The sequence below is a fragment of the Lolium perenne genome, chromosome 7 (assembly GCF_019359855.2).
Source record: "Lolium perenne isolate Kyuss_39 chromosome 7, Kyuss_2.0, whole genome shotgun sequence".
Lineage (NCBI taxonomy): Eukaryota > Viridiplantae > Streptophyta > Magnoliopsida > Poales > Poaceae > Lolium > Lolium perenne.
This window is the reverse complement of record NC_067250.2, coordinates 53,831,865-53,858,500: the sequence shown is the minus strand read 5'-3', so window position 1 is coordinate 53,858,500 and position 26,636 is coordinate 53,831,865. Positions and strand designations below refer to the sequence as shown.

General features: G+C 47.5%; 3 protein-coding genes across 3 annotated transcripts; 2 read left to right on the top strand and 1 right to left on the bottom strand.

The window, feature by feature from the left end:
• The first annotated feature begins 6,118 nt into the window (after positions 1-6,118).
• LOC127317505 (uncharacterized) lies at positions 6,119-12,559 on the top strand. The gene is made up of 5 exons (XM_051348061.2): positions 6,119-6,505; positions 7,532-7,628; positions 7,734-7,777; positions 7,910-7,999; positions 8,625-12,559. Exons 1-5 carry the CDS (start codon positions 6,368-6,370, stop codon positions 12,198-12,200), a joined length of 3,945 nt encoding a protein of 1,314 aa, XP_051204021.1. The 5' UTR covers positions 6,119-6,367; the 3' UTR covers positions 12,201-12,559.
• A 571-nt stretch (positions 12,560-13,130) lies between these two features.
• Positions 13,131-17,318, top strand: LOC127317506 (DNA polymerase lambda). Its single transcript, XM_051348063.2, has 14 exons — positions 13,131-13,304; positions 13,388-13,534; positions 13,730-14,071; positions 14,413-14,506; positions 14,586-14,716; positions 14,973-15,035; positions 15,117-15,296; positions 15,382-15,435; positions 15,527-15,615; positions 15,967-16,057; positions 16,244-16,324; positions 16,642-16,709; positions 16,787-16,871; positions 16,954-17,318. The coding sequence occupies exons 1-14, from the start codon at positions 13,197-13,199 to the stop codon at positions 17,050-17,052; spliced, it is 1,632 nt and encodes a 543-aa protein (XP_051204023.1). The 5' UTR covers positions 13,131-13,196; the 3' UTR covers positions 17,053-17,318.
• A 502-nt stretch (positions 17,319-17,820) lies between these two features.
• LOC127317507 (uncharacterized) lies at positions 17,821-20,742 on the bottom strand. Its single transcript, XM_051348064.2, has 3 exons — positions 19,554-20,742; positions 19,272-19,439; positions 17,821-18,464 (listed from the first exon to the last, which is right to left on the bottom strand). Exons 1-3 carry the CDS (start codon positions 19,792-19,794, stop codon positions 18,235-18,237), a joined length of 639 nt encoding a protein of 212 aa, XP_051204024.1. The 5' UTR covers positions 19,795-20,742; the 3' UTR covers positions 17,821-18,234.
• Positions 20,743-26,636: the final 5,894 nt, after the last annotated feature.

The following is a 26,636-nucleotide window of genomic DNA, read 5'->3' as shown; positions in this document are numbered from 1 at the left end:
CCCAACCTACCCTGCGGAGAGAAGATATTTTCCATGCCCCGAAGCGACGCGCGACCAGCCCAAAAACCAACCCAGCGACTGACGAGCGGACCTGGTCATATGTGGGATCCACGTGAAGTTGCAGGCGGGTAAAGTAGCGCCGTTTCATGGCTTTGGCTAGTGAGGGAAATCCGCTCATGCATGCACGCGACCAACCACTGGACGCGCTGCTGGCCTAAATAAACGGACGAGATTCCCCATCTGACACTCTGCTGACAACATCCAATGGTCCAGAATCGTTAATCTCTGTGAGACCCCCTATGGGGGGCATCATTTATACCTTTAGACTTGCCAAAATACGGGCAGTTCGAGCTACATTCGTTAATTTAAATACTTTAACTACTAGATTAGGCCCCGGACTGTCACCGGGGCAGTTCTTGCGGCGGTGGAGTGTTTTTCGCGCGGCGAGTCCTACGCGATGACGAGCGCGGACACCTCGAACGCCGCCGCCTCCGCCGAGCTCCCGCAGGTGAGAGGCGGCCCGTCTGCGTCGTTGTTGTCGTTGCCGTCGTCGCGCGGGGAAGCGCCGACAGCGGCGGGCTGCACGAGCCGGCGGGGGGCACCTCGGCTTCTCCTTCGCGCGCCGCCTCACGCGCTGCCCGACGAGCGAAAGCACGCAGCCACTTCCGTGCCGCCCGCTTCCAAGCACAATCGGAGAGCGCCTGCCTCGCGCGGTCCACCTCTGACCGTACACCCGGTGGACGCGGTGCTGGCTTCCCGCTGCCGATTCGGCCCCCTCCCCTACGTACGCGTCTTAAGCGCCCATTGCGGACGGAGGGGTGGTGGCGGCAGCGGCGGAGCGACGTCAGAGGCGGCGGAATTGCTCGCCGGAGAGGAGACAGGCGGCGGCAGAGGGATTGGTAGCGGTGGAGGGGAGTAGGGTTTGGAAACCGAACTCCCCTCCGTGGCCCATTTTAATACGGGGCGGCCGCCGAGTTTCTCGAACCCGAACTCGTTTTACGGGCCAGGCCTTGAGTTTGGGCTCCATTATTCTGACCTTCGGCCTGCACCCGTATTGTCGTGGAACTTTTTCGGTTCCGTTCCGTTTTACAGGGTTAGAGTTGCTCTTATTACCCCTATTTTCAGGTGCCACGGAAAGGCCCTCCCCCTATTTTCGATAACATCAACCAACCGTGCACCTCGCGATCTTGATGATTCATGGCACTTGCGATGGAATCAACAGGAGCAGGAGAGCCATCCATCCAAGCCCCATCTCCGTACAGCATTAGCGGTTCAGGCGAAAAAAAGACTAGAGTGGAGCGCCCTTTCCAGAACAAATTAGTAGTACTGAGTACTTCCGCCAAAACAAATGATGATCCCGGCCAGGATTGATTAGGCGCGCGCGAGCCAGCTCACAGAACAGATTCCGCCAAAGCTATATACTACTGCGAGAGAGATGGGCGGCCCCACCTGTCTGGCGCTTTCCGCGAATCGGGCGCGCGCACTCGCGAAGCGCCAGAAAACAACACAACGCAACGCAGGACTCGTCGTGTTCTGTGGAGCTTACAAATGGGGACATCTTTGCTTGGGAGCACGCGTGTCAGTGGCAGGGGTCTGTCGTCAACGGCGTAGCAACTACTCCAGCAAGCACGCGCCTGGCCGGAATGCGAAACAAATCGCCGCCGGGGCCCGCCGGCGGTGGGAAAGGGCACGGTCGCCGGACGCTTATCTAATCTTGCGCTCGCTTGTTTGTGGGCTCGATGTGTCATGCTCAAGACATGGTGTCAACTCGAGGAGCGAAAGCAAATCATTAGCCTCCCTCTACCAGGAGATAGTAGCAACGCTACGAATACCAAGGGAATGTACCATGAGCTTTATATGACCTCACACGAACCGCGAGACAGGCGCTAGTGTTTAACATATCGCCCTGAATGTCGCTCAAAACATCACCGCCATCGCTTTTCGCTGGAAAATTGACGGAAGAGGATGATGATACATATAATTTTTTTTTCTCTCAATCTCACCGCTATCGGTATTCCCGAGAGATAAAACCTCGCCAATGAGGCTTCGTCAAAGAAATCGAATGATTGGAAATACTCCAATAAACTTAATATAGATACATGTTCCTCCTTTGTCGTGACGGAAACTGATTTGGTCTCGGCCACATGCTTTTAATACAGCATCGCCTAAACAATTGCCACTATCAACGTCAAACAACCACATATATTCAGGAGCTTCCGCTCCTTTCATTGTTTTGAAATTTCATTCGGTGCCGCATTATACATAAAAGACCTTGTAGTAAACAAGCACGAGAAGTAATCTAACCAATCTCAAATAGAACAAATTCAAATGTTGGACATAAACAAATTTTAAGCTCGAATTGTGTACGTACTTTATTTACTAATCTCTATATGAGTCAGTTGCTCTCTTCCCGTTGCCAACACAACGGAACATCTTACAGATTGGATATCCTGATGTGGTTGCCATCAAACCTGACGTGAAACGACCACATATGTTCCAAGAGCTTGCGTTGCTTTGATCCTTCTGCAATTTTATTCCCGTGCCTCATTATGCATAAAAACTCTTATTTGCTAGTCTCTATAGGAATTAGTCGCTCTCTTCTAGTTACCAACGCACCAAACACCTTGAAGATTGATATTCCTATGTGCAATGGTCGCCGTGTTGGTGTAGCAAGGATGCCAAATCTAGTAAATCTACGGGGTCACTAGACGGTAATGTCGTTGAGGTCTTCACATGACACCATTTTTCTCTCTCCATGCGGATTAATGTGTTTCAACGTATTATATATTTTCTCACCAATTGCTTTTTCCCCAACTAAATTGCACTCCTACCTTCTTGGCATAGCTAATGCCAGTTGTTTTCTCCCTAGCTCTACTCCAACCTCCATTCCTCCTTGGCAGTTCTATTCTCCTTGGCAATGTTAGCCAGCGTTCTCCCTAGCTGATGCTATTCTTATTGGCATGAAGCTTTAGAGGCCAGAAGAAAATGATTTATAGGCACCATAGTTTTTTTTGAATAACAACAGGAGAACTGTTATATTCATCGCAATAGAGGATAAGGTCAAGACGACCGGTTGACCCAGTTTATGAGGAAAACCGGGCCTAAAAACCGTACAAAATGACCCCATTTTTTGAGGAAAAAAAAGGTCGAAAAACCGCACAAACAATAGAGCCTCGTCGTCCACACGACACAAAGCCACCATTGCACAAAACACACACATCCGTGCCCGGAGCCGCCACTCCGGCTTCCCCTGCTCGATTTCGAGCCACAACGCCGCACGGACTAGACGCCTCGTAGCCCAGGCTACACTAGACGATCATCCGCAGACCACGAACGCCGCGCCAAAAGATCCGGGGCCGCCGCCCCGACATGCCAGCCAGGCCGACCATCCGATCGCGCCGACCGGGCCGACGGACTCGCTACCCACGTAGCACGAGCACGCCACCCTTGCCTTGTTAGACCACAACCACACCCCATGTGCCTGTAGTTGCAAGGCCGTTCGAGGCCGCCGCCTCGACGCACCATCCACCGTCCGGAGCCGCTGCCCCGGCGTCCACCATCTTCGGCCGCAAGGCAACCATGCCTAGTTGATGCAAACCTACCGCACCACAAGTGTCGAGGCCTCCAAAGGCGGCGCCTTCAAGAAGGTAGCGGCATAGATGTCGCCGTCGCCCGCTCACGAGGAGCTCAGGTTTTCACCAGGAGAACACCAGACACCCGCGACAGCGGGAGATGTAGCTCACGAAGACGCCTTCAAGAAGGAGTACGGCTCCCGTGGGCACCGTCGTCATCGGCACCTACTCAGGAGGTGCAAAGCTTTCGCCTGGCATGCCCTCTCCGCCATCGAACTCTCTTGGAGCTCGGGTTGAAGGAGCGCAGCCAACAGAGCATGTGACCTTGCCGCCGACCACCAGACGCCCACACCCGACGCATCAGCCAAAACCAGCACCACACTCCGCTTCAAACAACTGTCGGAGCACCAGATCGGGACGGGTCCCCAGCCGCCGCGCCGTCAAGGAGCCGCGCCATGGCCCGCAAAGGCCCAGATCGGGCGCCCGCAGCGACCCGGACGCCTGCACCGCGCCAGGGAAGAGGGACCCTGGCCGCCAGCGCGCTTGCGCATCTAGGTGCAGAACCGGAGCAAGGCCTCGCGCCACCACGCAAAGGCCACGGCCCCGCGGCCCGCATCCGGCCCGCGCCGCCAGATCCCGGCCCGCGCCGCCGGGCGCAAGAAGAACGCCGCCGCGCCCGCACTTGCCGACCCCGTCGCGCGCTGCCTGGAGCCTCCGCCATCACGCCGACGCCCGCCCGAGGCCGTGACCAACCACCGCAGCCGCTCCCTCGGCGCCGATCTGAAGTCGTCGCTCGCTTGAGCGCGACCCGCCACGACGCTCGCTTGAGCGCCGCTCGCTTGAGCACGGCCGTCCATGGCGCAGCAGCGGGAGCTCCACGCCGCCGCACGACAAAGCCGGGCACCGGTCCGCGCCTCCGGACGACGAAGCTGCCCCGCGCAGCCCGCCTCCCTGGAGCGGAGAAGGAAGATCCCGCCGCCGCCCACGCTGCGCGGGCTTTGCCCGGCGACGCTTGCCGGCGGCGGCGAGGGAGGAAGGTGGAGGCGGGGCTTCTCCCGACAGCTACGGGTAGCGCCCAGGTCGCCCGCGGGGAGCGACCGAGGCGCGTCTGTGTCGCCACGCGTGCATGGATTCATTCAACAGTTATAGGCACCATAGTTGAATTGAAGCCTTTTCGCACAACCTATGCTATTCTAGCTTTTTTTTTTCACCCAAACTACAAACCAACAAAAATAATGCACAAAAACTTGACCCACATAAGTGCTATAATATGTACACTAACATTTATTAGGAAACTGCTGGGCGTCCCCCGGGGGATCTGATTCCCCAGCCCCCGGGTCCCCAGCCGTCGGATCAACCATTTCGACGGTTAGATTTGCATGTAGCAAAAAAAACACCTCCGGCAGCAAAAAATCACCCCCGGCAGCAAATGACTGAAGCAAAAAAGGTTCGTCCATGAATCAAAAGAAAAAGTCTAAGCTCGCCGGAGTCTCGCCGGAGACCTCGTCGGAGACCCCGTAGCAAACATCTTACGCAGATGTAGCAAAATCGCAAATAAATTGCAGCAAAAATTTTTATTCATATGTTGCAAATCCTCATGACACGGACCTCGCCGGAGATAAGAACTCGCCGGCGGCAGCGCCGCCCAAGAGGGTAGCAACTCCACCCACCTAAGGTAGCACTAGGTAGCACCGCCTCGAACCTCTGGTAGCAAAATCGAACATTTAATGTAGCAAATCCACTCTTCACCGGTAGCAACACCAGACACTAAAGGTAGCAATGTCGGCCTCCGCCGGTAGCAATGCCAGGTGCCCAAGTGCCAGCAACAAACCCCCCTGTAGCACCAGTAACCACTCCTTTGGAAGCACCTCTTCGGCTCTTCCCCAAAAACGGCCTGACGAGAACAATGTCCTCGACGCCGGCGGCTCGCAGCTATATCTAGGGTTTCCCGTGCCGGCGGCGGCGCATAGATGCGTAGTTTGACCGGGGAGACGAGCTAGCGTGCCCTCAGGTGCGCGAGGCAGCGGCCGGTGAGGTTGGAGGTAGGGCGGCGGCGGGTGCCCCATGCCGGAGGTGCGAGGGAACAACCTGAGAGAGGAGCGGCGTGCGGCGAGGACGTTCAACGTGATAGAGGTGCGGTGGCGGCGCCCGGCATGGAGAGAGTACCGGCGGCGGCGCTAGCGCTGAGAGAGGAGCGGCGGTGGCGCCGTACGCGAGACAGGAGCAGCAGCGCTGAAAAGCACGAGAGAGAAGCAGCAACTGCGCAACGTGTGGAGGAGGTTGGAGATAGACCTGCGGGGAGGTTGCTAGTGGGGCCAGGGAAAAGACAACCGCACGATTGGATCCCATCCAACGAACGCGCGTGCGGAGGTTAGGAGAGCGTGATCCCCCGGGGGCATAGGATCATTTTCCCATTTATTATTATAATTGTCTAAGATAAGATTAAAATTGAAGAAAAATTGATAGCGAGATGACAGGCAGAGTGCAGTGGTGGCCGTAGCATTTCCGTCTCCTCTTTTGACGAAAGTAGGCTGGAGAGCGCACACCGCACCAACTCCGCTGCTGCGTGCGCTGCCGCTCGTTCGTTATTCGCCACGCCTCTGCTCTGCGCTGTGCTGCCGCCGCTTTCGCCTTCACTAATCATCCCTCCCACCACCCATCGTCGCCTTTCTTTTCTTCCTTCTTCTTTCTCCCTTCCGATCCTTCTTTCTCCAGCATCATCTGATTCTGAGCCCTGTCGCGGCGGCGGGACGGAGGCGCTGGCCGGCGACGCGGAGGGGGAGGGGGAGGAGGGGATGGCGTCATGGGGCGGCACGAAGCAGAAGTGCGCGTCCTGCGGGAAGACCGTCTACCCGGTCGAGGAGCTCGCCGCCGACGGCCGAGCATACCACCGCCCCTGCTTCCGCTGCCACCACTGCAAGAGCACCCTCCAGGTCAATCCTACTCCTCACCTCCTTCCTTGCCCAGCTCCCCCTTGACCAGAATATTCGCACCCAGAGTTTCACTGTTCATATCCTCCATTTCTAGCTACAAAGTACTCCTACCAGCGTAGGACATATGCTATAATTCATTGATCCTTTCATTCTGATACCGTGCTTATGCTCTCGTGATTACTATTATTGCGAGCTTTGCAAGAAGCGGTACTAATGCGTATACCTGAGCATCATCACAGCTTGCTAAATTATTGTCCTTGTTCGATTGACGCGGTAGGTAGTAGTACTCAAGTCGATGATTGTACCTGCTATGGGTCTCTCTTTCAGTCTTTCTCAACAACAACAACCTAGTTAACAAGTTAGGCTGCATGTTTATGTCAACCGCGCGGGGCGACTTGGTGCCATTAGCGCTCGGAACCAGTTATTGCCGATTGCGCACCTGCAGATTATATGTGAGCCTGAAATGATGATGTTATAATCTGCATTTAATTTCTTTCGAGGAATGAATCTCCCGTGCACGTTGAGGTGTCACATTGGCATGATGAGTTCTCTGTACTTGCCTTTCCTTAAAGGAATGGCCAAGACACCATAGCACATGCAGTCTTATCTAGTGATGATTTGCTGTGGGCGGGCCCCTTAAGCCCTGATTCGGATCCCTGAAATTCTCTTTCCAAGATCATAAAAACAATTTAGAGCTATGATAGTATGGAGGAAGTTGAACTAGCTATAAAATCAAAGACAGAATTAGGTTGGTGTGTCATCCATCCTAGTGCTAGATTAGGCATGCTCTCCTTGCATTATTCCCCTTTGGGCCACATGGTTTGGCAGTGTGTACTCTCTAGCTTTATTTAGAAACTAATCATTTTGTTGAAAGCAGAAATGATCATGCTAAATCTTTTCTGCTACATCATACTTTTTGTTTTGAAAATTTTCTGCTACATGATACCATCTTTTTTTTTCTGTTTGCGGCTAAAGCCACATCTTTGAAACCTAACTCAACTAACGCTCATATTGTTTCTGTTGCAGTTTAGTAATTATTCTTCCATCGAAGGTGTGCTGTACTGCAAACCTCACTATGACCAGATACTGAAATCAACTGGCAGTTTGGACAAAAGTTTTGAAGGTACTGAAGAAAATACTTGACCAATTTGGCTCAGATGTGTTTGTTGTCAGGAGTAACTTTTAGTATTGTTCTCTGAAATTGGGAAACAATTCTGTATTTTCTCAGGTGTGACGAGAGCAGCTAAGTCAGAAAAATCGAATGGACAGAAGGTAATGAGCTCATGTAGGACATGCCTTTTGTGTGGTTAAAGCATATGCCCAGAATCAAAATTTGTTACACTTATGCTGCAATATACACAGAATTTATATCCATTTCCACATTGATTTTTTCGCAAAATGCAGGGCCAGCAAAACAGCAGATTCTCTAGCATGTTCGTCGGCACTCAAGACAAGTGCGTAGTTTGTAGCAAGACAGTGTACCCTCTTGAAAAGGTTGGTATTATTTAGTCTTTGGTTTTGCTACTCGTATACACACTAAACCAACAACTGCTGAGAAAAAATAGCATTCTGTATATTTTGTTCTGTCTAATAGCCCAGATTTATATTGGTGTCTGTAAGTGAGGAATTGTGGTTTGCTCTATCATCTTGCCGAACCTGCCATTATTATTAGAAATGTAATCTAATTATTCATGTTTATTATTAGAAATTTAGAATAACTCCCTAATAGTTACAATCCGGCGAGTTTCCCGCATCTAATGCAGTTCTCCAATCTAACTTGCAAGTAGCATGCAGGAATAAATTGATCAATATCTTGGCCACGATCCAAAGTTACTTTTTTTGGTGAAAAGATGTTATGTCAATCCAATAGTACATAGTTAAGTCTTCAATGCCTTTTAACATAGTGCATAGCTGTGGAAGCGTCATATAATTAACTTTACCTTCCATGGCGGGTCCAATAAACATCAATAATGTTGACCTTCCATGGCGGGTCCGATAAGCATCGATAATGTTTGCATTTTTAGCTATATTTTCCTTTAAATCTATATTCTTTCTCATCTCATCACTGTCTGTATTTATCTCATTGACGGTTTTTTTGGTTCAACTCATTTTTTTGCAGGTTGATCTTAACGGAGGCTCATATCATAAGTCATGCTTCCGTTGCACCCATGGCGGCTGTACACTCAGCCCATCCAACCATATCACGCATGAAGGCAAACTTTATTGCAAGACCCACCATTCTCAGTTATTTATGGTCAAAGGAAATTTCAGTCAGTTTGAGGAGAACACCGCAAATGCAAAAGTGGCTGTCGAGAAAGAAGCAGAAACTGTAGAAGGCACCAAAAAACCAGGTCAAGCTGATGAACTTGGTGAGAAACCCTCAGAAAATGAGCTCATGGCTGACAAACCATCCCAAGATGATGTTGCAGCTGAAAAGCAAGTGGAAAGTGGCATTGATGTTCCTAAACCATCAGAGAGCACAGTCCAGAAGTCAGCAGAAAGTGAAACAGTAACTGAGAGTGATTCAAAGGGTCAGGTCGTCAACAAGAAGCCGTTAGAAAGCAGTGCCGAGAAGCCAGCACAGAGCAGTGTGGTTGATATTAAGCCATCAGGAAGCAGTACTGCCGTAAGAAAACCATGGCAACGCAGTCTTCCCACAGATAAGCCGTTAGTGAGTATTGCAACCGCTGAAAAGCCATCACCAAGTGATGCAGCCAGTGAGAAGCCATCGTCCAGTAACGGGATTAATGTGAAACCATTGGACAGCAGCACAGTTGTAAAAAAGTCATGGAAACGCAGTGTAGCTACTGAAAATCCACAACAAAGCATGCTACCATCGGATAAGCCAGCATCAGGCAGCACAGATGATGTGAAGCCATCAGAAAGCGGCAAAACGGTCAAAAAACCATGGCAACGCACTGTGGCTGCTGAGAACCAAACGCAAAAGAGTGGACCAATTGAGAAGCCGTCACCTACGAGTGATACAAAGCCATTAGATAGCAGCAGCACAATTAAGAGGCCATGGGGACGCAGAGTGGCCAGTGAGAAATCTCTGCCGAGCAGCGAGGTTGATGTGAAACCAGTGGAGACCAGTACAGTGGTCACTGTGCTACATCAACAGAGTGAAACGACTGAGGAACCTCCAGAAACTAAAAAGGCAGATGACGTGAAGCCTTCAGAGGACACTGCAGCAGTAGAGAAAAAGCCATGGCAATTCAACCTAGGAACCGAGAAGCAACCCCAGAGCAGTGCGGTTGATGCAAAGAAAACTGAAAGTATTGGAGTGGTCAAACGGGCGTGGCAGCGCAACACATCATTTGAGAAGCCATCACAAAGCAGTGCAGCAGCTACAACAACATCACAAAGCAATGTGACCATCACAATGCCAGCCCCGAGCAACATGGCTGTGAAGAAGTCATGGCAAAGAAGTACAACTCCAAAAAATATTACCGGGAGTGGTATGACTACCAATAAAGCATTGCAAACCAAGGCAGTGATCGAGAAGCCATCACAAGAACGTTCTCAAGAAAAGCCATTACAGGAAAAGACACCTCAAATCGCTGCAACCACCGAGAAGCCCTCACAAGAAAGTTCTCAAGAAAAGGCACCTGAAATCAGTGCGGTCATCGAGAAGCCATCACAAGAAAGTTCTCAAGAGATGCCATTACAAAAGAAGGGACCTTCTAAGGAGCAATTTCAGAGTGAAGAAACTGTTGAGAAACAACTTCAAACTGAAGGTACTGCTGATGCTACACAACAGAGGGACCTGATTATCAAGAAGATACCAGAGCCTGAAAGCGACGCCACTTCTGACAAGCCAACCAAGGAACCATCAGAGCATGAAGGGGCTGCATCAGGTGAGAACTTGTCAATGTCTCAGAGTAAGCGAACAATTGAACAGACATTGGAATCTCAGGACGTTGCTCCTGAGGAGGCAACTGAGCAGATACTGGAAGCTAAAAATGATGCAGGCATTGAGCAGCCATTAGAATCTGAAAGTATTGCACCAGCTGAAGTTCCAGTGGAACAGCCATTACAATGTCAAAAGGATGCAGCTACAGCGCAGCCATTGGAATGTCAGCGTATAGCCGATGACAACGATCAATCAGAGCCTAATAGTGATGCGATTGCTAAGGAGTCATTGCAGCCTGAATTTGACACACCTGCCGTGAAGTCATCTGAACCACAAAGAGATGCAGTTGTTGATCAGTCAGTTGAGAAACTACCGGAACTTCAAAGTGGCACATCGGTGGAGGAGCCAGCAGTCCATCGAAGTGACACGTCTTCCAAGAATCCATCTGAGTCTAAAAGTGATGCAGATGCTGTTGAATCATCAGGACAGCCATCAGAGCCTCAGAACGTTGCATCTGTCAGTAAGCCATCAGAAACTAGTGATGCAACTGCTGAGGAGCCATCAGAAATTGATGGAGCTCCACTTAAGCTAACTAAGGAGCCATTGGAACCTCAAGAGGATGAATCTGTTGAGAAGCCACCTCAAGAAAATGAATCTATTGAGAAACCACTAGAAACCGCCATTGGTGTTGTTGCTGATAATCCATCAGAAAGCAGCTTAGCTACTGAAACACTGCCTGAAAGCACTCCAAAGATCAGTACTGCCGCTGAGGAACCTGCACAAGGTGGCATTTCTGACGAGTCACCGACTCAAAGCATTTCACTAGAAACACTACCAGAAAGCACTGTACCTGCTGAGGATTCCGTAGATGTCAGAGAGGCCAGCGTTGAGACATCAGATGACAGCTCAGCTCTTGAGAAGCCATTGGAGGACAAGGACGACAGTGCCAAGCCGTTAGAGGACAGTATAACTCCTAAGAAGCCATCGGAGCAAGGTAATGCAAGTATTGAGCTAGCAGAAGACAATGTACCTCTTGAAAAACCATCAGAGGAAGATGAGGGGATTGCTATGCTATCATACGTCGGAGTGGATGTTGAGAAGCCATTAGTGGAAGAAGTTGACACTGTCAAGCCATCAGAAGACATCATGGCTCTTGAGAAGCTAGTCACCGACAAACAACCAAAGGAAGATGAGGAGATTGCTGGGCCATCAAACAACAAAGTGGATCTTGAGAAACCATCAGCGGAAGAAGCTGACACTGTCAAGCCATCAGAAGACAGCATGGCTGTTGAGAAGCCAGTCATTGGCAAACCATCGAAGGAAGATGAGGGGAGTGCTGAGCCATTAAACAGCACAGTGGACCTTGAGAAGCCATCGGAGGAAGAAGTTGACGCTGTCAAACCATCAGAAAACAGCACAGCTCTTGAGAAGCCAGTAACCGACAAACCATCAGAGGAAGACAAGGTGAGCGCTGAGCCATCGAATGACAGCATGGATCTTGAGAAGCCATTGGAGGAAGAAGTTGACACTGTCAAAGCATCAGAAAACAGCACAGCTCTTGAGAAGCCAGTAACCGACAAACCATCAGAGGAAGACAAGGTGAGCGCTGAGCCATCGAACGACAGCGTGGATCTTGACAAGCCATTGGAGGAAGAAGACGGCACTGTTAAGCCATCAGGGGATAGCAAGGTTCATGAGAAGTCAGCTACTGACAAATCATCAGGGGAAGCGGAAGAAGGTACTGGCAGCAAGAACCCGTCGCACAGCGATGCTGTCATCGAGGCACCACCGCAGAATGACACAGATTCATCCACTGACAAACCCTCACCTTCCACAGAATAAAAAATGCCAGCATGAGTCGGTACAGGTTAGCTGGATACACAGCTAGTATGCAATGAGCAAAAAGTTATTAACCAAGACGGACAGATACTACCGGTGATAGTTTTGTGTGCCATTTTTGTTTATTTTGTCTGTACAATGTTTGTTTGAGTTGTAAAATTTGAGGGAAAGAAAGAAAGAAAGAACAGTAGGTATTTACTTGATTTACTCACAGGCAATAAGCCCCTCCCCACATTAGGAGGAGGGCAGCATTGTGGTTTTTACAGCAGAATTTGGCTTGGTTGGTTTTGGTCATATTTCTATATCAGATGATGTAAACGGTTCAGTACAAATTTATTCGTGCTTGCTGAATCTGTTCAGAATTGTTTGTGTGCTGTGATTAGATATTCATCCTGTGTTTCAGAGTTCATTTATATGTTCTCTTGTGAAGTTTCTACACTGCTAACCCATTAGTAGAAGCAGAAGTTAGAACAACCTTCCTTAACAAATATTAGGACAGCCTTAAACCCCAGCCTCAGAGCCCTGAGAATGGAGGCGAAGCGAGGAGGGAGTGGGGATGCCAAGTTTTCGATGAAGCCGAAGCGGAAGCCGGCGGACCCCGACGGGATATTCCGCGGCGTCTCCGCCTTCTTCGTCCCCCACACACAAACATTAGGAGGAGGGCGTCATTGGGTTTTTTACAGCAGAATTTGGTTTGTATTTTTGCTCATATTTTTGTTGTACTGCATATGAGATGATGCAAATGATTCGGTACAAATTTGTTTGTGCTTGTTGAATTTGTTGAGAATGTGTTGTGTGATGTATAGCGGATATATTCAGAGTTGGTTCTGACCTGTGCTTGCTGAATTTGGTTCTCTTGTGACGTTGCCAGTTGCCACTGTGCTTGCTCATCAGTATCGGCGGAAGATGCAGAAGTAGAACAACCTTCCTTAAAAACAAACAGTACAAGCTAAACCCCCAACCTCAAACCCTGAGAAGGGCGGCGCGGCGAAGGTCTAGATGGCGCCGAAGCGGAAGCCGGCGAACCCGCCGGCGGACCCCGACGGGATATTCCGCGGCGTCTCGGCCTTCTTCGTCCCCCACGGCGTCCAGTCCCGCCGCCTCGAGGTCGCGCTCCCCACTTCCGCTCCCCTCGATTTGCTCTAGCTGGCGCCTCCATTTGTGCTTAGGTTTCGGATGCGGTGGTGCAGGTGTGGAAGCAGAAGCTGGTGCAAATGGGGGGCCGCGTCCAGGAGCAGAAGGCCGCCAAGGGCGCCACTTTCAACCACGTGCTCGCCGCCGACGCCAAGGCGCTGCTCCGGGAGCTCGACGCCGCCTGGCTCCACCGCTTCCGCGGGGTAATCCCTCCTCTCCCTGGCCCCTTTTGGCTGCTACAACCCTATCTGTCCTAACCTGCATTGAGTTCTGAAAGACTCCTTTTTGGGGCACTTGCCAAAGTAATGTGGGGCATTTTTATCAAATAACCCTGCTAGAATAAAGAAAAAAGCTTTTTTTGTGAACGTATTCACACAAGGATTGGATTTTTATCGCAGAGCACGGTGTCCTTCGACTGGCTGGAGGAGTGCCTCAAGGCCGGCGAAAGGCTGCCCGAGCACAAATTCACCATCAATTATGAAGAGGAATTTAAGCCCAAAAAGGCAGCTGGTGCAGGAGACACAGGTGTGTCAAATCCTTCGAAGAGGAGCAAAATGGCATCTGAGAATCACAAAGAAATTAGTAGACAGGATGGGAAGAAGGAGATAGCGACCGGAGAGCACAAAATTGTTGCAGAAGGTTCAGGTGTCGAAAAGGGGCCTAACCAAATTGCATGTAGCCAGAGTAGCTCTGGAGATACTAAGGATACCATAGGGTCTCAGGGTACATTTGATGCAGAGGTATAATCATGGTCTGATAAGCCAATGTTCCTAAACCATCTTTAGTGTAAAGCTTAAATTAGATAATTTGACACATACATTTCTTGTTTAGTTTATTCACAGTGAGGCAACAGAAGATAAATATTATTATTACTTATGAACTCCTAGATATAGTTTCTACTTACATGTCTGAATATTGGAATTCTGCTCTGTTATCCTTTTATCAAGTAACTTTATGGCTATTCAAATTTGGATCTATGGAACGGAAACTTGAAAATCTTCACATCTGGGCTTCATCTCACTTTTTTGCATAAAAGGGGATTTTTATGTTGTGCGTGCTAATTCATTAGTTATACGACCAGGAAGCTTCTTCTGGAGGACCCACAACATATACTCCACCAGACCTCAACAGGAACATCACTGAGATTTTTGGAAAACTTATCAACATATATAGAGGTAAGGACATTGACACATTGCACATAGTAATTTTCTCATTATTTGTTGATTGCTGTGGTAAATCATTTTCCTTTTGAAGCCCTCGGAGATGACCGGAGATCATTTAGCTATTACAAGGCCATTCCTGTAATCGAGAAACTGCCATTCAAAATAGAAAGTGCCGACCAAGTTAAAAACCTCCCTGCTATTGGGAAATCTTTGAAAGACCATGTATGTATGTATGTATGTCTTATTCTATCATTTATTACTGTTTGTTGGTTACTGCTAGTGTAGTGCACTCACTATTGGCATTTGAGCTTGTAAAATAAGATCTAGAAGTGTCAGATGATGCTGACTGAATTGTTGCATCAATTATGTGCCCAATAGGAGTATGACCATAGATGTTCCGAGAAAAGGATTGATTTTGCATTCATATTGATTTGCTTTCTCTTTGGTAGTGATTGTATTAACCAATTCATATATGCAGATTAATGAAATAGTAACAACAGGGAAGCTTTCCAAGCTGGAACACTTTGAGAATGATGAAAAGGTAACCTAATTTGAGCAAGGACTACACTCTTAAGCATTATTCAGCTGTATGTCCTGAGAATAGATGTACATAATTTTGAAGGTGCGGGCTGTCAACCTATTTGGTGAAGTTTGGGGTGTTGGTCCTGCAACTGCTCTCAAGTTATATGAGAAAGGATATCGTACTCTTAATGACCTTCAAAAAGATGACTCACTTACATATGCTCAGAGAACTGGCCTGAAGTTTTTTGATGATATCAAACAAAGAATCCCTCGGCATGAGGTATGTAATTCGTGGAATTGTTTGCTATTAGTTGCTAGCTTTGTGCCATACAACGTTGCACATGTTACCTTATTTGCTTATCTAGGTCAGTGAGATGGAGAAGCTTTTGCAAGAAGTTGGGAAGGATATCTTGCCTGGAGTGAGTTACATTGACAATTTTGCTGTTAAAATAAGCCAATCATTTCCTGTAGTTATTACTAAAATTCTTAATGTGTGATTCTTATTTGGAGGTGATAATCGTATGTGGAGGATCGTACAGGCGTGGAAAAGCTTCTTGCGGGGACATGGATATTGTTATTACTCATCCTGATGGTTTAAGGTATACTTCAAAGCATATGCAAAATTTGTTGACCTCAAAATGTACAGGTTTTGAACTGGAAAATCATGTCATATAATTTTATATTGAAGTTTTGGGAGAACCCTTTTTTTCACTGTATGCTATGATATTCTATTGAATTCAACAATGACTAGGAAAAGCGAAAATGAGCAAAAGAGAGAACCTCAAAATCATTCCGAACAGCAATTTTTGTACCATTGTTAGCAGCTCATTCTTGTAACTTGCAAGTTTGGTTTCGTGACTTATTTTCAATTGTATAAATGTCAATTCATGGTTATGCCAGGATAGTTTGGTAGTAGCAAATTGTGTATGGGACCTTACAATCTTTTGCAGTCATGTAGGTTTTCTGCCAAAGTTTGTTCAGAGGTTGAAGGACATGAGTTTTTTGAGGGAGGATCTTATCTTTAGCATACACAGTGTTGAGGTAAGTAGACACCGGTTTCACAGGATTTAGGAATACAGATTAAATGAAAGAAAGCCTATAGAATCCAATAGGCAGTGTGGTGATAATAAGTAGGAAAATGACAATATTTTGTAAGGTCCTTTTTCAACTTCCTGAGAAATCGTGTTAGAGCATTTCGATTAACTAACATTCCCCAATGAAATGCAGGGAACTGACTATGGGGTTGATACATATTTTGGTCTTTGCACATATCCTGGACGTGAGCTGCGGCAACGTATTGACCTGAAGGTATGGAGTCATTCCAGTGGGAGGAAATTCTGTTGTGTTGACATTTTTATTCTTCAGTTAGCATAATTTGTTTCTTTTGGAGATTATAGGTTCTTTTTTTTACGGTTATGTGCATTGTTATTTACTTGTCTTGTGTTTGTAGAAATTAACAACTCCAGTATTTTTTATTGACACCTTGTTAATAACAGTGATGAACTGTCAGCGGGCATGATGGGTGGCTTCGCCATGTACAATATGTTGTATAATAATGACATTAATATATGCAGAGTAGTATTTATCTGCTGATAATCCAAGTATCTGACGTCCGGCGCTGACAGGTATACCCAAGGAACAGATATGCCTGTGGGCTGCTTCATTGGACTGGAAATGATGTTCTAAATCGACGGTACAGTTTCAAGCTACATAGGTTCTGATAAACTACATTTTAGTTTTTGAAATAATTTTTGCAATTAAAACATGCAGATTAAGAATATTAGCAGAATCCAAAGGTTACGTACTCGATGACACTGGTTTGTATCTTGCCACACAGAGCAGTGGTGGAAAGCGCGTACGTGTATACTTGTTTTTTCTTCATTACAGATCGGTCTACTTTTTCTGTCTGAATTCTTCATTTATCGTGAATTTTACAGGCGGGGAGATCAGAAGCTATAGTTAACTGCCACGAGGAGAAGGATGTGTTTGACACACTTGGATTCCCCTGGTTGGAGCCCCATGAACGAAATCTCTAGTTATAGTACCCTAAACCTTTAAGAAGAAAAGTAGTTTGCTGGACCCGTATAGTTTTGTTTCCGTTCCTTGCACTGTAGACCAGCGGGTAGCTGTTTTCAAACCTTTCTGTAGAGAACATAGTTTGGCAGGCTCGTATATAGTTGTTCTTCTTGTTGTATTGTAAAACAGTAGGGAGAATGTTCTTCATGACGCGTGAATCTACAGCAGGTCCTGTATTATACAACCGCTTTGGCTTGTCAATGGACACGATGTTTGCATGACTGCATGAGCATCTATCACAAGGTGTGACCTCAAACTTTCTGTGATGTTGTTCTGGATCGTATCAGGAAGCGACTTTGTGCCGATGTTTCTGGTTAAATAAATGTCAAGAATTTATGAAAAGGTGAAAACGTAAGTAAGTTATTATATTTCAGAAAATCTGGTGTTCTATGATTGTAAAGTTGTGATGCGGAAGACTGCAAATGTAGAGCTTTTGTAATCTTGTGTTTTGTAGGATTAAGATAACCAAACTTTGAGTAATTGCTGAACAACCAGCCCCAGAGACAATGCCGGTAGATGAGCAGTGTTGTTTTTGTTGGTAGAATGTAAAGGTGGATGGAGAAGCGGTACAAAGCGTATTCTAGGTTGGATTATCATGTCAGCCCGAGTAGGAGTTGGTTGAAGAAGGATTTTCCAGAACAATCAGACCTATGATTATGTGCAATAATGCATACACAACAGGGTCTTGTGCAACTATTACCATATAATATTATGGTGTTATCTTGAACTTATAAGAAAGAAATGCACTTTAATTAGAGTATTTAATTTAATACAGAATAATGATCAAAACGAACGATCCAAAGTTCCAGCGAAATACCACAAACACATCTCGAGGAACTTACAAGTTGGGGCATTCAAAGCCTGATGTACCGCCAGATAATAATCCAAAATCCAAAACTCTCCTCTCTCTCTGGACGTTAACCATCTAAAGTTAGCACGCAAAGTTGGAAACCATCTGATAGATGTTGCCATATATGCTGCATCCCAGACACTGTCAGTGACTGAGAACGGAGCTGAAGTTCCAGGCTTCTTTTAGAACTAATCATAATCACCTACATAGATGGGAGGATTACTTACATTGTTTTCTTTGCCTACGCCTACCGCACGAACTGAGAAGCAAACATTGACAGCAAAAGCTGTGATCAATAAGAGCTATTGCTGGGACCACCACCAAGCATTTCCTCCCTGTCGATGAAACGCTCGAGAAGCTCCTGGTCCTTGGTGACTAGGCATTCATCGCCTTTGCCAAACCAATCGTACCGATTCTTTGCAATGTAATCATAGGCTGCATCACGAAGTGGTACGGGGATGATCAGCAAGGAGCTCAACACCGAGTAGGGAAGAGGCAGGTATGATGCAACTTTCAGCGCAGCTGCAACCAGAAATATGAAAATGGTTAGTGCCATGAGAACTGAGAGAATCAACAAGTAATGAAATAACTGTACTTTAATTGTTTGTTTTCTGAACTATGTGTGTGTGTGTTTTTAGTTTTATGCCATTATATCACAGTGTAGCTCTGTTCATAATTTGCAATTTGCATGAGATGCATATAAAAATCTGAAACTCTGTGCGTACTTTCAGAATTGTGCTGCCTCAAGGACTGATAAAACTACAATTTATAAATATTATTATTATGCATTTTATAGACCAGACATATTTTACACAATCTAGTGCAGGAGAGCTAAAACATTTATCTTTGCAGAAAAAACTAGGTTGAATAAGGGGTGATGCAAGTATAGCATAAAACATGCAACTGAAATAATTTCAACGAACCAGCTGACATACAAATACAGATGAGTTCAATGATAAGTAAGGTGCTCGTGTATCCTGCAAAATCATAGCTACAGATAAATCCTACAATTGGCCTGACTCAAGAATCAACAAGGGGCAGGTGATGGCTCCCAGGTGACAAATTATGACCAATAACATATTTTGTACTAGATGGTACTGAAATAAAAATCAACTCTAAGATTTCGAGTAGCTCTCATCTCATGTTAGCCTTCTGCAGAAAATGACAAGAATTGCCACCTTTAAACAATGACCCTGTCTCAGCGCCGTAAAATGGAAACTCTCCAGTATCACATTGCTATTCTATGGATGATACAGCACAGTGGTCAATCTTTTCTTGACACAACACAGACACAGAGCCTGCTGTGAATCTGATCAGGAGCATACTAACCTGTGGAGCCCTCGTAGTAGGCCTCAGGCCCCTCGATGAAGAGCACGCGGCGCAGCACGTCCTCCCGGTCCATGCCGACCAGCCTCAGGTACGGCTCCGCGGCCTTGGACTGCAGGCAGCAGAACCTGATCTTGGCGTGCTTGTCTGCCTTGAACACCCATTTCACCCCTGCATTGCAAAAAGAAAAAAATCGCGAACGATTCGCCATCCCCCAAATTAGCCGGCGGTTCGAGCCAAATGGTACCAAGGGTCCTAGGGCTAGGTCGGTCGGATGTTGCTCACCGCGGTGGCAGAGGTGGCAGACGCCGTCGTAGATGAGCACGCGCGGCTGCAGGACGGTGGGCAGCGTGGCGGCGATGGCGGCGGCGCCGACGGGGGCCGCGGGCCGCGGCGTGTCGTCGTCGATGGCGATGTCTGTGGCGGCGACCGAGGCTGACGCGCGGGAGGAGTAGCCGCGGAGGGCAGCGAGCGGCGGCGCGAAGCGGGGGCGGAGGAGGCGGCCGGTGAGGGTTCGGGCGAGCATTTTTTTTTTCTTCCTCGCGGCGAGGTGGCGGTTCTACACAGGTCTTGATTTCCCTTTTGTTTTCTTCTTCCCCTTCTTTTTTTTTTTTTTTGAACAAGGGATAGGACCCAAAGGGTCCAGAGCTGCTTTACTCGGTGGGATAAATTACAAAGAGGACCTGAAAAATAAAAAGAAGTACAACACAATCCTCCACTTTTACAGAAAAGACCTCATATAAAACTTGGAAAAAGCAATCCTGTCCTTCTCCACCGAGAATGGTCAGCTCAACACTACGGCCGTCGGCACCATCGCCGGGGACGGCACCACTTGGAGATGGCTCGACGCAGGACGCCGCAGCAGAGCCGCTGAAGGGCCTCCGAGTTGGCTCGCCGGCCTGGAGGTTGAATATTCTGTGGCGCCCGCAGCACCACAGCACGGAGCGGCCACGCCGGCCAAGGATAACGACAACGCAAGATCGGTGCCGTTGTTGAACTCCGCTCGATGCAGCTTCGAGAAATCCCCGTGGAGCAGCAGACTGCACCAGATCGCCCCTCCTTCCGCCACCACGGCGACGCGGACGAACGGATCGAGCAGATCGACGAACTCCACCACCATCTGCCTCCGCATCACGACCTGGAGCGTGAGAGCGAGCTTATTGAAGGAGCTCACACCAAATCCGACCAAAGAAAGATCACTTTCCACCATGGAAAACAACACGGCGGTGGACATGGCTTCCTCCGGCCGCCGCTCGCAGGTGCCGGAGAAGAGCTTGAAGACGGCATGACGCCAGACCCCACACGGGGAAAACCAAACCTAGACATAGCCCTAACTCTACTCTGTACAGGGAGCCGGCCTCCTAATCCATCACCACACCGGTCGGCCGGGCCGCCGGAGGTGAGAGGGACAGGAGCCGGGAGAACTCCAGCGACTCTCAACGGGGGCAGGTGGGAGCGCTCAGATGCAGAGAGGTCCGCCAGGACTCGCTGAGTCCCCGACCGGATTCTTCCCCTTCTTCAGGCTACTCTTCACTTTCTCTTTTATTTTATTTTTCTCGCTTTGGCTTTTGCAATGCTGATTGCGGATCCCAAGGCCCAAGGGCTTGTTCGCTTGGAGAGCAAGTCAAACATGGCTTTTCTCTTCTTGCCTCTTGCATTATTGTTTCTCTTTTTTATTTTAGCACTAGGGAAAAGATGAACAGACACATTGGTTTATATTAAGTAAAATCGGCACGAAATCTAAACAACGGCAAGCCACACCTAAACAAATACAAAACTTTCTGAAGCACCTAAAGACCAACTCTGGGGCGGAAATGGCGGATCGGGGCGATCTGGGCTATCCGCCACGGAAAGCACCGGTGATCACCGGAGAATCGGGGGATATCTCCGATACATCCACGAAAGCAGGAGGCCCCGCCGGGGTATCCACATACACCGAAGGCTAATGGGATGGAGATGAATTTCGGCGGCGTGTCCGGGCGATTGCCCGCAAGGCAGCGGGGAAGAAGATCGTGACACGAATCGTACGACGGGATGACGACTGTCAGCTGCTGCCGGAGATCAAGGAATTCAAAAAGAGATCACTGCAGATCCTGGCTTCAAAAGGGAAGAAGAATCCTGAGATCGACAAGGTAACATCTCTTCCTGATCCTAACATCACCAAATTCCCCGAAACAAATCCGTGTCTACCAGATCTTGGGGGCGGGTACCATGTGGTGCCTGACAAGGGAGGAGATCAGTGCTATTTCTGAAACACCGAACCAGATAGAATGGAATAACGGAAAATTGAAAACAATTACTGACTGCAATCAGGCGTGTTTGGGTATGTTTGTCCATAAGGAAATTTTGAGGCAATCTGTAGGAAATAGAGAAGGGCAATGGAATGAGTGGATCAGAGAATCAAGGAAAATCCCATGTATCACTCCAGATTTTCAAATGGTAGTGAGCAATATGGAGAGTGAGAATTCTAGAGAATCCTACATTTTAAAACCAATATTCCCTGTGATTAAATTATATGGCGCTCTGGCGACTACCAAAACCCTAGCCGCCGGTGATCATCTCTCCGGTGACCTGGGGCGTTAAGTCCGGCCATTCGGCTCGGCTGGGCTTCCTCTCGTCGGTAAGCTCCTTCCCTTCTCTTCTTGTTGGTCTCTATGGCGGTTCCGTCATGGAAATGGAGTGTCTCCTATGTCAAAACCCAAGATCTGGCTCATGCAACGCAAGATCCAATTATGGATGGATTGGCCAATGCAACGCAAGATCCAATAATGGGTGAATTGCATCTATGGTCGGCCAAGGATTGGTTGGGTCTGATGACAACTAAAGGTACGCCGATCATGGGCAAACATTTGAATAAGGGTGATCGGGTTGATGTGGGATCTGTGGTGGTCTTCAAGGGTTTTAAGGTGTCTGTTCTTCATTGTGTGCTGTCACCGTCTGAGGGTTGTCCTGCATCGGTCAGAGATCTTCTGCGAATGTCTGGATCTGATTCAAACTCGGGGGATCGAGGATGGCATGTAACTTATTCCACTCATCGTGATCTGTGGAAGGGGCGCATGAAATCATATGATGGTTCTTTGCAGTTGTCAGTTAAGGATAATTGGCTTTTGCTCAGGGATGCTCGAGGCGCGATGGTGGGTAGACGTGGGCTTAAAACCACAGATAGTTTCAGTATTGGTGCAAAGCTCTCCTTCCCTAATCATGTGGTGAGGTTGGGGACTCAATGGAAATTTGCTAAGGCATCTGTCTCTTCGTCTAGTCTACCAAAGAAAGACTTGCTTCAGAGTCACGTGATTCCTCCTGAGGTAATGTTGAAAGAGCATGATAAGAACAATAACTCCACTGCAGATTCTGAGTGTGATTCCTCTTCTGGCGCAAGTTCTTTTGCCAACTCAGTGCATGCATCCTTGTTTATGGGGCTCAATTTCTCTCATGGTATTAATTTTGCAAAGGATGTTAAGAATAAATTCAATGTTGACGTTCATCCTTCTCCTGAGGTTGGTCAATTCTCCATGGTGGTCTCCTTTGGTCGAGCTAATTTTCGGATGGAAGAGGATCTGGTTAGTATTGCCTTGGAAGTAGTGATTGGGGGCTTCTGTGGTGAATTAAAAGTGACCTTGCTGAGAGATCGTGTTTTCTCCTTCTGTGTATCCACCAAGGAGGTGGGCTTTCACATTTTGAAAATGAGGAGGTTTGCCTGTGCTCAGTTTAAATGTTTCTTCCACCTGTGGGGTCGAGGTGGGCCCAACTGGAGATGGGAATTTAAAAATTGGCAAATGCAATGTGATGCGGATTGGACTTTGGTTAGTCCTCCAAGAGGGGTAGTGAAGAAAGGGTTGGCTGCCTTGCAAAAGAAAGCAGGGAGATCCATTATTGCTAAATCTCATAATTCTGCAAAGAAAAGTTTGAATTTTGCATCAGAGATTAGTTATGAAGCATGTAAGGGGTATAGTAATCCAACAATTGGGCCAGATGTACCTGTCGAGTCAGCAACCCAAGAGACTTTGCCTGAGGGACAAAATGTGCAAGGCAATGTAATGGTGGGGCCGGATGAACAAGCTAATGGAGATGATGATTTTCAGAAGATGATAGATGATATGGCATATAAGGTTTGGACATGTGGGAGGTGTTTAAATATGGGCCATTCTACACCTGATTGCACTAATGATATACGATGTCGAGTTTGTTTTAATTATGGTCATGTTCGGAAAAAGTGCTTTACATATAAGCGTAAGTCGGCTCAGACATGGATTCCTAAGCAGGGTTCAGATTCCATACCCGTTAAGGAAACCGAGGACTCCGCCGTTCCCCCTTCTGATTCTTTATTACTAAATCCCCTGGAAACAAGACACAGTCGGCAACACATTAACCACAAGCAGCCACCAGACCCTGTTGCTTCGTCTCCTTCCTCGGCGGAGACGATGGCAGTGTTCGAAGTTGATCCTGTGCCCTGGCTGCCATGGGGGCATCAGGTCATTGATGGAGGTCCTACGCGCCTGCCGCGCTCATACTACTATGCGGCGCAGGATCCTCCGGCTCGTCATCAGGCCTTCTGCATCGCAACGGTGGACCCGCCGCCGCAGCCACAAGCGGCTGCTCTTTGGAGAGATCAGGTGCATAATTTCTTGGTCGGGCCGTTGCAGCGTAATGTTGTGTCTTCACAGCCTAGTTTATTTGGAGTGGGCTTGTTCGAGATGAGTAGTCCCAACTCGGCCAGCGCTCTTGTGCAGCATGGACAGTTTCAGTTGCAAAATTGTGTGATTAGGTTCATGCATGTTGGCGAGGCTCCGCAGAATCACAGAGCGGCGTTGGGTTTTCGTCGAGGTTGGCTTATGTTCTTGGGGGTACACCCAGATTACCGCAACGATCTGGATATTGCCAATGCAGTGAGCACTTTTGGACAGTATCACACCTGGAATAATAATGATCCAGTGCTAGAGAGGGTTTTGGTTTATGCCTCCTTTCCATCTCCTCAACTGGTGCCTAGGGATGTGGTTTTTGGTAAATTTTGTTCAGTTGGAGGTGTCAAGGAGTCATGGACAGCTCCTGTCTATATTCTAACAGCAGATTTTGCTGATATCTTGCCTGCTGATGAGGATCAGATGCCCCCAGATGGAAATCCACACCCCCTTCCTGGTCATCTGTTGCACAATAATAACCTATTTGCTAATCCTCAGTTTCCAGAGGTTGGGTGGGATGCAGTGCAGCAAGAACCTGAACTTGGAGGTATCAATATTCCTAATGCAGAGCCGAATGAGCAGGTGGATGTGGGGGAAGTAGAAGTCCAGGAGGCACCAGAGTCTATGGTGCTCAATATGTCTGATAGCTCCAACTCTTCTGTGAATATGATGGATGGTCATGAAGTAAATCAGCATTTGCATGTAATGGCCAATAATGTGCTGCAGGTGGGAGTGGTTACTTTGTTTATTGGTCCTCCTCCACCCCCTGATATACAGAGGAACAGATTTCTGAGTTATATGCTTTGCAGTGTCTGCATTCGATTGGCACAGGATAATTTGCCTGATATGTGGTTTGAAAGGTTGATCTCTGTGTCTCAAGACATCTGGGGAAAAGCTGATGTAGATGGACTTTATGCAACCAAGGAGGGGACCAAGGACACCTGTGGTGATGCTATTTCTTTGTCTCAGGGGAATGTGGAGGCTATGATAAGGCCAATCCCTTTGGAGGAAACTGTCCCTGTCTTCACTCCAATAAGTAAAAGGAAGAAAAGGAATGTGCATGTTGTGCAGTCCTTGGAAAGAAGGTTCACTAGAAGCTGCTTGAATGAAGAGGGGTATAGGCCAGCACCAGTCTTGGCTGTGCAGACAAAAATTAAGAAAGTTCCCAGGGCCAAGCTGTTGGTGGGGCCTGCTGCTGCTGAAGAGGTACAGATGAGTAAGAAGAAGCAGAAGAAGAAGCTAGCTGATGACCAAGGAGAGCAACAGTCTCAGCAGGATATTCCTGTTACTCCAGTTCATGTGTTGCAGAGAGTGGGCAGGGAGCTGGGCATTGCCTCAGAGAAATTGACAAAGGATCTACTTGAAGCTGATCCAAGTGTGAAGAAGAATGCAGAAGCTAATGAAGATACAACATAAGACATCTCTGTTCTTTGGCTGGCCTAGTGGTTTCAACTTTGTTAGGATGTGGCAGTTGGTTAGCAGGTGCTTTTGTGGAAGTTCAGTTAGGTTTGAAGTTGTCAGTCCTGATGATATTTTTTGGGTTCTGTGTGTGGCCCATGTTGCTTTTATGACAGTTAAAGCTTTTGTGGTGGTGCATATCTTGTCTGATATTACTTGTCAGACCAACTTGTTTGTGCTTTTGATGTTTCATTAATGAGTCGTGTATCAAAAAGAAAATGGCGTGTGTTGCGCTGGAATGTGAGGGGTCTCAATGCTGATGCTAGACAAAGGGAAGTGCGATCAAAAATTGAGGAGAGTGAGTGTGACATTATTTGCTTACAAGAAACAAAATGTGAAGAGTTTGATTGGCGTCTCCTTAGGAAATTCTGCCCTAAAAAATATGATTCTTTCTCTTATGCACCATCTCAAGGAGCCTCTGGGGGTATTTTGGTGGTATGGAATTCATCAGTGTTTAAAGGTTGCCTAATACAGTCACAGAGATTTGGTCTCATTATAAATTTCACTTCCATGCATAATAATGAGCAGTGGACATTGGTATGTGTTTATGGTCCATGCAAAGGGGTGGAGCGTGATAATTTTGTTGCTTGGCTTTACAATTTGATAATTCCACCAGGAGAGAATTGGCTAGTCCTAGGGGACTTTAACTTTATCAGATCTCATGAAAATAGAAACAAGCCTGGAGGTGATGTGCATGATATGTTTCTGTTTAATGATATTATTGGTCATTTGGGTTTATTAGAATTGCCAATCAAGGGTAGAGCTTTCACATGGTCAAATATGCAGAAAGACCCATTGCTTGAGCAGTTGGACTGGTTTTTTACAAGTTCACATTGGATCTCTGTGTTTCCCAATACCTTAGTGCTTTCTCTTGCCAAAACTGGGTCAGACCATGTGCCATGTGTAGTTAACATCGATACAGATATTCCCAAAGCATCCTTGTTTAGGTTTGATAATTACTGGGTTGATCTTCCAGGGTTTAAAGAATGTGTAACAAAGTCATGGGGTACTGGTTCACATAAAAAATATAGTTCTGCTATAGTGGCAGACAAACTTAAGAAATTAAGAGCTGAGCTGAAAAGGTGGCATGTGAGTTTGTCCAAGCTAAAGGACTTAATTCAGAAGTGCAATAGTGTTATTCTTTTTCTGGATACATTGGAAGAGCAGAGGAGTCTGTATAGAGTGGAATTTAATTTCAGAGCCATTGTGAAATCACATCTGGATGAATTGT

Coding starts and splice junctions, on each gene's coding strand:
- LOC127317505 (XM_051348061.2), top strand. CDS start 6,368: ATGGCGTCATGGGGCGGCACGAAGCAGAAGTGCGCGTCCTGCGGGAAG. Junction 6,506..7,531: donor ACTGCAAGAGCACCCTCCAG/GTCAATCCTACT, acceptor TTTCTGTTGCAG/TTTAGTAATTATTCTTCCAT. Junction 7,629..7,733: donor TTTGGACAAAAGTTTTGAAG/GTACTGAAGAAA, acceptor GTATTTTCTCAG/GTGTGACGAGAGCAGCTAAG.
- LOC127317506 (XM_051348063.2), top strand. CDS start 13,197: ATGGCGCCGAAGCGGAAGCCGGCGAACCCGCCGGCGGACCCCGACGGG. Junction 13,535..13,729: donor GGCTCCACCGCTTCCGCGGG/GTAATCCCTCCT, acceptor TTTTTATCGCAG/AGCACGGTGTCCTTCGACTG. Junction 16,710..16,786: donor AATGATGTTCTAAATCGACG/GTACAGTTTCAA, acceptor TAAAACATGCAG/ATTAAGAATATTAGCAGAAT.
- LOC127317507 (XM_051348064.2), bottom strand. CDS start 19,794: ATGCTCGCCCGAACCCTCACCGGCCGCCTCCTCCGCCCCCGCTTCGCG. Junction 19,440..19,553: donor CTGCCACCTCTGCCACCGCG/GTGAGCAACATC, acceptor TTTGCAATGCAG/GGGTGAAATGGGTGTTCAAG. Junction 18,465..19,271: donor CTACTACGAGGGCTCCACAG/GTTAGTATGCTC, acceptor TTCTGGTTGCAG/CTGCGCTGAAAGTTGCATCA.